At 42.2% G+C, this 11,644-nt stretch overlaps 2 protein-coding genes across 2 annotated transcripts; one reads left to right on the forward strand and one right to left on the reverse strand.

Annotated features, from left to right (window-relative positions):
* Positions 1–4,445: 4,445 nt before the first annotated feature.
* Positions 4,446–7,352, reverse strand: nsa2 (NSA2 ribosome biogenesis homolog (S. cerevisiae)). The gene is made up of 6 exons (XM_076283672.1): positions 7,212–7,352; positions 6,263–6,450; positions 6,003–6,153; positions 5,654–5,833; positions 5,269–5,461; positions 4,446–4,745 (listed from the first exon to the last, which is right to left on the reverse strand). Exons 1-6 carry the CDS (start codon positions 7,212–7,214, stop codon positions 4,678–4,680), a joined length of 783 nt encoding a protein of 260 aa, XP_076139787.1. The 5' UTR covers positions 7,215–7,352; the 3' UTR covers positions 4,446–4,677.
* A 247-nt stretch (positions 7,353–7,599) lies between these two features.
* On the forward strand, positions 7,600–11,644 carry spout1 (SPOUT domain containing methyltransferase 1). Its single transcript, XM_076283173.1, has 12 exons — positions 7,600–7,667; positions 7,906–7,945; positions 8,030–8,146; positions 8,277–8,436; positions 8,563–8,652; positions 8,789–8,838; positions 8,947–9,077; positions 9,187–9,259; positions 9,398–9,496; positions 9,624–9,726; positions 10,656–10,803; positions 11,195–11,644. The coding sequence occupies exons 1-12, from the start codon at positions 7,620–7,622 to the stop codon at positions 11,264–11,266; spliced, it is 1,131 nt and encodes a 376-aa protein (XP_076139288.1). The 5' UTR covers positions 7,600–7,619; the 3' UTR covers positions 11,267–11,644.

Here is an 11,644-nt window from a genome sequence, read left to right on the forward strand (position 1 = left end):
ATGTTTACTTGTGCTATTTCGCGAGCTGAGAGATCTTTCGGTTTCGCACACAAAGTGCACTAACTATTATGTTCTTCATAGCCTTGTCTCTGACAAGCTGAAAATAATGAGCGTAGGCTTATGTCCATCCCGCAAATAGAGTCGGCCTGCGAGTCTGCTGCAGCCACAGTCATATTCAACCAGTATCAGGAGATAACGTTCTACTATTTTGCGCGGATTTTTTCTCCTCTGTTGTTCTCCCATGGTGTTTGCGAATATGTATCAAAACAAAACAAGCGCTTAATTTTGGGTTAAACTGCATTGTAACGCGCGTTACTGAAGTTTGTACCGAGTAAATATTACCCGATTTTTTTTTTGTAATGCCTTACATTACCGCGTTACCGCAAACAGCAATATATTACAGTAATTACATTACTTTTGTAACGCATTACTCCCAACACTGCCAGTGACATGCGACCCCCACTATCCCCGGAAGTGGTAAAAGTATACAAACGTTGCAACACCGAGCACACACTAATATTCATAATCTAACAACCATAATATAATTCATTCAATACTTTTGGTGGGCATTTGCTTGAAATAAAGAGAATCGAAAGGCTTTTATTTGAAATGTAACTACTATTTTTATCTTTTGTTACAATTATGCCAAAAATTGTGTGTGTGTGTGTGTGTGTGTGGGGGGGGGGGGGGTGAACTGGTGTGTGTGTGCAGAGAATGTCTAATAAGGGGAGATCCACCACTCTCTGGAAACTTCCTGTTTCTGAACTGGTTGTAGTTCCCATTCTGGTTCCACGTGAGGGCGCTCACGAATAAGTGCAGAATGAATAGAGGTCTATGGAGCTGTATCCTCAAAATCCACTTTTCTCGGGATATCATTTTTTGTGTAGAAATTTGAATGTTGCAGTCGAAAGAGGGGGCAGAGAAAATACAAACCGCTGAGCATTATATTTTTTTAGTCACTTATTTGTTCTAAAAAGCCTTTCAAATGTGTCAATGACGTCATTCATTAGCAGAAAGCTATGTGTTATGGGCAACAACGACCCAACCAGTAAGAAATCGAAAGGACGTGACTACTCGTTCATTCAATTCAACTTTTGACCTATAATTCATATTGAGCTTGCAGAAACCACAATCAAGTCTTCGATTTCTCAACGACAACCAATTTAGCCTTCTAGACCCCCATTGTTTTTGCACTTATTCGTGATCGCTCCTAGCGGAACTGCAACAGATTGCAGGTACAATGGAGTTAGTGAGTACGTCACTCCGTAAACGGGCTCTGGTGTGTGTGTAGGCGGGTTAGATGGGGGGTACCTGTGTGTGTGTGTGTGTGTGTGTGGGGGGGGGGGGGGGGGGGGGGGGGGGGGGGTGCTTTGTGTTTCTGTGGGGGTGGGGGTGACAGAAACTCTGTATCTGCTGGTACAGGTCTGGTCTGCTGGTACAGGTCTGCATGCTCTTGTAGGCTACCTTCTTCCAGATGGTAGGAAGACAATGGCTGTGATGTCTGGGGTCAGTGAGGATCCGCTTGGTCTTTCTCCTACAGTGCTGGCTATAAAGGTCCTGAATAGTTGGTAACTCAGTCCTTGTAATGCGCTGACCTGACCTGACCACCCTTTGCAGAGCTTTGCGGTCATGGGCAGTGCTGTCACCAGACCATGCTGTGATGTTGCCAGTCAGGATACTCTCAATGGTACAGCGGTAGAAGTTGGTCAGTATTTCACGTCCAAGAAAGAAGAGCCGCTGTCTTACTGTCTTCGTGACCATACAATATGCTGTGACCAGCTCAGATCCTCTATGATGTTAGCTCCAAGGAATCTGAAGCAGCAGACTCTCCACTGCTGTACCCCAAATGTACAGCAGATGGGTGTGTTCCTCTCCCTGCAATCTCCTGTAGTCCACTAGCAGCTCCTTGGGTTTGTCTCATAATCTGGAGGTCGTAAATTCAAGCCTCACATGGGGCAGGGCGAGACATCCTTTGGGGCAGTCGTGGCCTACTGGTTAGCGCTTCGGACTTGTAACCAGGTTGCCTCTTGGCCTACTGGTTAGCGCGTCGGACTTGTAACCAGAAGGTTGCTGGTTCGAACCCCAACCAGCAGGAACGGCTGAATTGCCCTTGAGCAAGGCACCTAACCCCTCACTGCTCCCCGAGCGCCGCTGTTTTAGCAGGCAGCTTACAGCGCCGGGATTAGTGCGTGTTCACTGAGTGCTGAGTGTGTTTTACTAATTCACGGATTGGGATAAATGCAGAGACCAAATTTGCCTCACGGGATCAAAAGAGTATATATATATACTTACTTATAATACAAGATGAAAAGCAACTAGATGTACCGCAGAGCGGTACAAAATATGACCGCCGCCCAGTCCAGCACATTTTTTCCACAAAAATAAATCACGCTGAAAGGCCTATATGATTCTAACTGTCTCACTAAATTGCATTATACACACTCAATTCTCACTAATATCTGCTAGACAACAAGTACCAAAACATGATTAGTTCATAGATTTCACAAGTTAAATTCATTTTATACAACCCCACCTCCATCTTGCCTGTTCATAATTCTGAGAAATTCTTGAATTGTGTGCATGTGTGCATGTACATGTACATGTTTATGTTATGTGTGTGTGTGTGTGTGTGTGTGTGTGTGTGTGCGTGCTTGTGTGTGTGCCTGCGTATGTGCCTGTGCATGCAAGCGTACATATGTCTACTGTGTGAGTATGTGTCATATGTATGATTACTGTGAATGTATGTGTGTGTGTGTGTGTATCTGTTTGTGCACATGTGTGCACATGAAATGGGTTAACATGACCCCTGGAGGCAAACATACGAAAAAAATGGTCATCCTAGTCCCTACAGTTCTCATGATATTCACAGAGAACTGTGTCTGCCCTACCCTCCTTTCGGGGGGTCCAGTCCAGCAGGGGGGCTACAGATCAAAACGAAAAACGACGGTTCCATGCTATCCATGTGGGGTTACATGCCCACCAAGTTTTGTGTACCCGGTCTTTCAGTGTCCTGGGAATCCTTGTTGGTGTACGTCACTAAATGTACACATACATTATTTTATTGTAAGGCCCCCCACAAAACTTGGCATGCATTCGGAGGGTGTCATAATGATCCTACACTTTTAATTATGTGCAGTTTTGACCTTTTCAGCCAGAGATATTGTGATGAAAACACCTAATTTTTTGCTTTTTAATTTTTAACTAGGTGGCGCTATACATGAAATAAGTGGTAATGGGATGGGTTGACATGCCCCCTTAAGACCAACATACATAAAAAAGGTGGACCTCCTAGGCCCTACGGTTCTCGAGATATTCACAGAAAACTGTCTCCGGCCACCTACAGGCCAGTTGGTGTATAGTAACATAAATTAATTTATTATGTGGCCCCCGATGAACGGAATTCCACGAAACTTGGCGTGCATACAGAGGGTGTCATAATGATCCTACACTTCCAATTTCGTGCAGTTTTGATTATGTTAGGTCACAGATACCTGCGATTACAACACCTCATTTTTACTTTTTTGTGTTTAACTAGGTGGCGCTATACATGAAATGAGTGGTTATGGAATGGGTTGACATGGCACCTTGAGATCAACATGCAAAAAAAAAATGGTCCTCCTAAACCCTATGGTTCTCAAGATATTCACAGAAAACTGTGTCTGCCCTACCCTCCTTTCGGGGGGTCCAGTCCAGCGGGGGGGCTACAGATCAAAACGAAAAACGATGGTTCCATGCTATCCATGTGGGGTTACATGCCCACCAAGTTTTGTGTACCCCGGTCTTTCAGTGTCCCGGGAATCCTTGACGGAAATTTGGGCATGCGAAAAAGAAAAGAAAAAAAAAATAAAAGAAAAAAATCTGACTAAACCTATATGACCGCCGCTTCGCTGCGCGTCGGTCATAATGAGAGGATACACCCCTGAGATGAGCCAGTGGATGTGTATCTGATGTCAAAGAACCTTTTGTTGACCAGCACCTTCTGTGCTTTGGGTGAGAAAAATCCATGATCCACAGAATTAGCTGATGATCCAGCTAGAAACAGTTAGTGTGTTTTTTAGCCAGCATGTGAGCTTGCATGGTGTTAAAGGCAGATAAGAAATCCATAAATAGGAGACGGGCAATAGAATTTGTGCCTTTAAAATGTTCATTGATCAATAAGACCTTGGCATCATCCACCCCTCTTTTAGCACGGTATGCAAACTGAAGAGATAATGTGAGGTTTTACAATCCTCTCAAAGGCCTTCATGACAAGGGAGGGTTATGGGTCTTAAGTCATTCATGGCTTTGAGGCTGCTCTTCTTAGGCCAATGATCTCATTATTCTGCGATTTAAAATTCACTGATAGTATCTAATGGTGCGTTTATGCACATGGGAAAAACAGTGGCCCTAAACGGAAAGTCAGCTTGACTCCTTTTTCATAAAAATGGTTCAGCACATTCAGCAAGTCAATTTAATATTTTTTTTATTATAAACAGAACATTCTCAAATATAATACATGCCACTGCAGAAGTGACTCCAAAAGTTGCTGGGATTCATCTGGTTGTACAGCAGTATCTCATAATTCCTCATTTTTTTGCCAATGATTACAAGACACTCTAGGAGGACACCAGACATTTACAGTGCTGGTAAATGCATAACAGCAGCTTCCAGAGGAACAGATAATTTAGCCAAGATCCATTAGACCAACAGCACAGCGTTGATGCAGCCATCATTCTCTGGGTTGTTCGTTACCTGGGCATATTTACCTGAAACAACAAATGACCGTGATAAGAGAGTGCAACACATTATCAGGCATCATTTTTAAAATAAAACTACAACTTCAGCAAACCATTAGGTGTGTGTTATTCAATTGAGTCCCTCCTATAATAAACATTATTACACGGCTCTTCAGAGTGCTGCAGAAAGTTCCATTCACATCATCTTCTGTCTGTGTGGCGAACTATTTATTTTGTCAGTGGAAGCCACGAAACGGTAGCCAAGTCATTTTGAAAGACACATTGTGTTAAGTTTCTATTCTGGTTTTGGCAAGTAGCCGTATAATAAGCGGGATAATGTATTGTCCGCCGGTAATTATCAGAAAATAAGTCCCTTCAGGTCGAAGCAAAACCTGTTCTGTTCGCCTTGTCGGGACTTATTTTCCGATAATTACCGGCGGACAACATATTATCCCTTACTCAACATTCAGCAGCAGACATAGTCAGCAGATCTACAGTGCACTCAGCAGCAACAGCCAATGGGCCAATTTCATACAAACACAGCTGCACTCACCCCAGATGACCTTTCCTCCTTGTGTGACAAGACCGAGCTCACTGACATTGACCTCAACGACTGTTCCCTTGGTGATGACACCTAGTGTTGTGTAAAGGGGCGAGGAGGGATTCTTCTTCACACCCAGAATTGGCAGGCAGAATGTGGCTTTCAGTTCTGGATGCGTAACGTGAGCCTTTTTAAAGCGAAGTCCCTATAGGAAGAACAACAAAATATGATTAGTCTTGGTTTTCCAAGTTTGTAGGTGGTAACCCCTTTGTGCATAAGGTTTTAAATCTTCTCAACTGCCACCGTCGGCATACTGATCAGGAACCACAACTGACTAGCTGTCTACTAACAAAACTGTACAGAAAAGAACACAGAATGAGTAGGACAGTCTATGTACCATAGGTCGGATGAAGCGCTCATATTTGGGGGGTTTCCGTGTGAAGCCATCACCCACAAAGCAGACTTTGGTCACCATACGCTTCCAGGCCTTCTTCTGACGCTTGCCTGTCCGCACCACCTTTAGAACCTCTGTCTCCCCTTGTGCCCGCACCTTTGGCAGGGGGACCTCCCATTTACCCTATAAACAAACGCAGAGTGATAACCTTATTATTTAATTCACCAACAACATAATAGACATTTCTCGTCATACAAAAGCACAAACAACCATGTTATTTAAATTACAGTATTTCTAAAGTGGTATATGAGTATTCAAAATGAATGGGTGATCACTCAGAATGAATACTCACAGCCTTCTCCTTCCTCTTCTGTTTGATCATGTTGGAGAGGACCTTGGCCCGCGACTGACCCTCTCTGTCCAGCAGGTACGCTGGCACAGCTCCCTCTGGTGTCTTCTCATCATCCTTCTGTTTGCTCTTTCTCTGCTCATGCATTTTCAGGCTAGAACAAGCAGATACACGCACAACGATGAATATGCATCGGGGGGGGGGGGGGGGGGGGGGGAATAAGCATTTTAAATTCGCTTATTTATTCCATTCAGCTCACTCACGTTTTCTTCATCTGGATCTTCTCAGCATGTCGCTGTTTGTGGTAGAGTTTGGCCTTTAGGCCAATCATCTTGCGTGCCTTGTGAGAGCGTTCATGTGCCTCACGGCTCTCCTTCTTCCTCTTCCTCTCATGGTGGTCCAGGCGGTAACCATGGCGTTTACGGTGCAACTCAATATGTTCGTTCTGAGGCTGCAAGCATAGGAAAAACAAACAGCATTATTCATTAGGCTTTGCATCGCGTGGAAGAAAAAACAATAATGTATATGGTAAGTCTAAAAAGATAAATCAGTAACAGAAATATCTGAACACAAGTGATTACTGGATGACGTGATGTTTTGTTTCAAGCTGAGCAAATGACACTTGAGATAAGGCTAGCTCAAATAAGTCTGTAATGTAAGTGTTGTCAACACATTGTAAATGCATATTCACAACGTTCATGGCCACTGGTATGGGCACTAGAAAAGTTGACGTCATACGTTTGCTAAATAGTAGGGTATCTTCTACAACGTGTTAAAACGCTGGTATTATTTATACCAGACAATCAAGAAAAACAGGGAATTCCTGATCTTTTCACGTAACTAGAAATGTCGAAGTTGAAATCACTATCACAATTTGCTACTAACAGCTGCAGATAAACAAAACACTAGCGTATAGGCTTGCTTTTTATATCATTGAATTACCCCATATGGTTAACTAGAACATGTAGCTACATAGCGCTCCATCGCCTGTTACTTACATCGTAGCCAACACTAATTGAGTAGCAGCTATTTAAACAAATCTTATGAAAACTCCCTTCGATATATCAGTCAAGAGACATCAGAGAACAAGCTAAGGCCAACGTCATACATGAGCACTTACCATGCCACCACCACGTTTCGATTGATAGCATGTTTTGCTAACTAGACAAGAACAGCGTTTTCGTCTGTACACCGAGTTATATTTCTACTTACCATGATTACTTTTAATGTTCAGGTATTCCAACAAACGGTAGAACTCTTCTGATGTTAAAAAAATGAATCGGGGAATACTATTTCTGGTACTAATTTTAAGGCTCGGTGTCTGATGTTTTCCACCGGAGGCCTTTGCTTGAAAAGGAAGTGTTACAACCTAAAACATCCGAGTGAAGACATTTGGCTGATTTACACTCTGTTAAATATAGTTTCGAAATGGTTGGAATGTAGTTAATGGTTTTTATGTGTAAAGTGTGCTATTTGAAAAGTGTAAAATATGCTATTTGACCACGTTAAGTTTAATATATTTCTTTCATGAGGAGATAGACATCTATGATGCCAACGGAACTCAAATGTTTGCATTCTGTGTTTATGGGAATGATTTCAAGGAAACACACACATGTGAACATGTCGGAAAAACATGCCATGAAGAAGCCAGGGGGACTTTCTAAAGAGGTAATTGTCTGATCTTATAGATATTTGTAAATAACTTGTTGAATATGAAGGAGCTGCAGTGATGTAGTTGCCTCTATATGACATTTGTGATAGTTTATACTCAGAGAACTACACGGACAGCGTGTGTTTAGGCTCCGACGTAAACACGTTTTCAAGTGACTGTAACGTTAGCTAAGCAAACTTCACGGTCTGTTCCAAACAGAAACGTAGATAATAGGCGTATGCTTTCTTAACACAGGCCCAAGACAGAGTTGACTGGAAGAAATGGAAAGCAGAACGTGAGTTTGAAGACTTGCATCATCAATAACGTTACTGATCTAGTGGTAACAGAGAAGGGTAACTTGGTTATGTGCTCTCTTCAGGGAAGGAGGATAAGCGCAAGCGGAAGGAGGAAAGACTCATTACACAGCTGGAGAAACAGAAGATGAAGGAGCTGGAGGAAAAAAAGGCTCAGGTGGAAGAGGAGGAGAAGAGTAATGGTAAGCATCTTGTCCACTTAAGGGACATTCAAATATCAATTTGGTATAATCTACACAAAAAAAGACACTCCTTTGTGTTTTGAAAAGCAGACACAAGATATTAATTATAAAATGTGTTAATCTTTGTCAGGTCGCTCATATACATTGAGTGTGGCACTGCCGGGCTCTGTGCTGGACAATGCACAGTCACCTGAGTTGCGCACGTACCTGGCAGGGCAGATCGCTCGTGCCTGCACTGTCTTCTGTGTCGATGAAGTAATTGTGTTTGATGAACAAGGAGAGGATGTGAAGTGAGTATTTATTTATTGAGGTCTGTCACACAAATCATCCAGTACAGGCCAGAACTATTCTTAAAACTATTTGTGACCCTGAACCCTAACCTTTTTGTAACCTTTTGTAAATTGTTATCATTAAAGAAACACTGAAGGAGAGTATAATGGTGTCGGGAAGAAAGGGAGAGCATGTGTCCAGCTTGCACGCATTCTCCAGTACTTAGAGTGTCCACAGTAAGTATAGTCCCAGAAGCACATTCTTCTGTTCCCACAAGTTATAGTGAAACACACACACACACAGGGGGAAAGAGAGAGACTGTATAGGAAAATATATTTTGTTTTGTAATTACACCTTCTCCTCTATTATCAGGTACCTGAGGAAAGCATTTTTCCCTAAACATCAGGACCTACAGTTTGCAGGTAAGTCACCCTTTTTGATACCTCAAATATGGCAAGCACACAAGCATGCGTACACCTGCATGGTCCTGTACATATTTGCATATGTCCAATGTGTGTCTCTGTGCGCAGGTCTCTTGAATCCTTTAGATAGTCCACATCACATGCGTATGGATGAGGAGGCAGTGTTTCGGGAAGGCCTGGTTCTTGATAGGCCCTGTAAGGCAGAAAAGGGCTCCTATGTGGACTGTGGCATGAGGAAGGTGTGTGTATTTCCATGGTCTTTCTGTAACTTAGTGTATTTTGTCACTATTGTCACTATGTGTTTTTTAATGTATGTGTGTGTGTGTGTTCGTGTGTTTCGTTTTGTAGGAGGTTCAGATTGATAAGCAGCTTAAGCCAGGATTAAGAGTAACGGTGAAACTCAACAAGAATCAGGACTCGGGTAAGTGGCTTAATAATGGTAGCTTTTGAAATTTGCAGTTAGAAAGAGTTGTAGGATCTTCTCATCCCTTTTTCTATCTTCAGCTCAGTCAACTCGGTGTAAATAAAATAATACAATGTGTGTATGTGTGTGTTGCAGGTGGTAAACGCTATAAAGGTGTAGTGGTGGCTCCTCATGTTCCCCGTACAGAAAAAGGGCTTTATTGGGGTTACACTGTCCGACTTTCTTCCTGTCTCAGTAAGTTAGCACCGTGTTCAGAATGTCAATCCTAAACTTATGCACATCTGTATAGAACTATACTCCAATTGTTTGATTGGTATTTATATGTATTTGTCTTTATATATTCTTCTTCTTGTGTGTACAGGTGCTGTATTTACTGAATGCCCTTATAAAGAAGGTTATGACGTCACTATTGGAACCTCTGAGAAGGGAAGCAATGTAGACAACATTACAATATCCCCATTCAGGTCAACCATGCTACCTCTCTGCTATATTCCCTTAGGTCTCCTTTAAGTTGGGTTTAACACACTTCACATAATCAACAACTTAAGGCTCTATGGGTCGGTTTCTTGTACATGGACTGAGCCTTTTCCTAAGCCAGGGGGAGTCAAAAATACCAAGTATTTTAGTTAGAAGCCATATAGTAATTTGAATTTTTAATAGTAGGCATACACTTTCACTATTGTTCTGTATAAGGCTATAATTGTTAGGTTCAAGTCTTTATTTACTATTGACTACTGATCCTGTCTTTAGCAAACACAGCAAGATTGTCTTTGCACAACGTGTCACCTGCAGCATAGCCTACACCTACACCAGCATACCTCTCAAGAAAACTTTGAAAGTTTTTTCCTGCTGAGCTGATTTTGATACAAACCCAGCCTGTCTACTCGACCTGGAGACACAGTAGTTATGATCTTTTCCCCTTATGGACATGTTTTATGAACTTTAATGGTAACCTACGAGTAAGCAAGGAAGTACAGAGATTGAATGTGAAGAGTTTGATGTTGATGTGACGACGTCCAGTGTTGGGCTGCTCAATGGAGGTTCAATTCCGTGGGTGTTATCACAATAGTGTAATATTAGCTTATTTTGGCCACTTAACTTACAGCGATACAAAATCTCTGCTCAAATTTCTCTGCAAGCCACATGCAGTCAACAAAAGAGCCATAAGTTCCCGGCCCCTGCCCGAGACTAAAAGAAAACTTTAATCAAAATCTTTCGATTTAGGGCTAGGCTTAATCCAGGTGCAGGAAACTGGCTGTATACTTGAAATAGCAAAGTCCTATAAAGACATGGTGTATATAACTTGAACATTGCTTCATTGTTTCTGTTGCCTTGCCTTATTGCCTTGCATCCTCTGTCTTACATTCTCATAGTCTATTCTCTCCTTCTTTAGGCATATGCTTGTGGTGTTTGGTGGTTTGGCAGGCCTGGAGGCTAGCGTTGATTCTGATCAAAACCTGGATATTTCTGACCCAAGTTCCTTGTTCAACCTGTATATCAACACATGCCCTATGCAGGGAAGTCGCACCATACGAACAGAGGTGAGAAAGAGGAGAAAAAAAAACAGATGCATCAGTGTCAGTGACATAAAAAAAAAATGAAATACAGTAAGGATGCTAAATGGACAATGCAAGGCCGGGGACAATAGCTGTAAAAGAAAATGTATGCTGCCTTGTGTACTTGTGGGAGGTACGGCCTGATAGTCCTGTGATGGTCCAGATCTGGACACTGTTAACTCCATTATGGCATCAATCAGTATGCTATCCTGTTCCGCTGAAATGCCCTTGCAAGTCTTCAAAACAGCCATTATGTTCCAGATCTTTTACTAGAACAGTTCATAGGTAATTCCTTCATGTACTGTATGTGCCACTGCTGTGACCTGTGAGTGTGTCTTCCTCTTCTTCTGTTTTGCTGATTTTGCCTTGTTCACAGGAGGCCCTTTTGATCTCACTGTCTGTATTGAGACAGAAAATCGGAACAGTATTTCCAGGTCCCTCTGATTGATGATCACAGGAGTTTGCATCACCATCTGTCTTCCAACCACAAAATAACATCATGGAACAACACCTCTTTCAAAACAACACAATAATTCATTCCCTTTTCTTGGAGAGAGAGAGAGAGTGTGTGTGTGTGTGTGTGTGTGTGTGTGTGTGTGTGTGTGTGTGTGTGTGTGTGTGTGTGTGTGTGTGTGTGTGTGTGTGTGTGTGTGTGTGTGATTTGTGGATTTAAATAAATAATTAAATGTGTGTGTGTGTGTAAGTTAGGATGCTTTATATAGAGTAAAAGAAGGAGTATGCCATGTGTACATATAATAATTTGATAATAGTGGTATTAAATGATATGTAATAATCTGTGTCCAGAAAGTAAAGTTAAGATGTGATA

This window comes from Alosa pseudoharengus, unplaced genomic scaffold (assembly GCF_046254945.1).
Source record: "Alosa pseudoharengus isolate Yale_2024_CS ecotype anadromous, Long Island Sound unplaced genomic scaffold, YU_APseudo_1.1 YU_APseudo_1.1_scf_14, whole genome shotgun sequence".
Taxonomy (NCBI): domain Eukaryota; kingdom Metazoa; phylum Chordata; class Actinopteri; order Clupeiformes; family Clupeidae; genus Alosa; species Alosa pseudoharengus.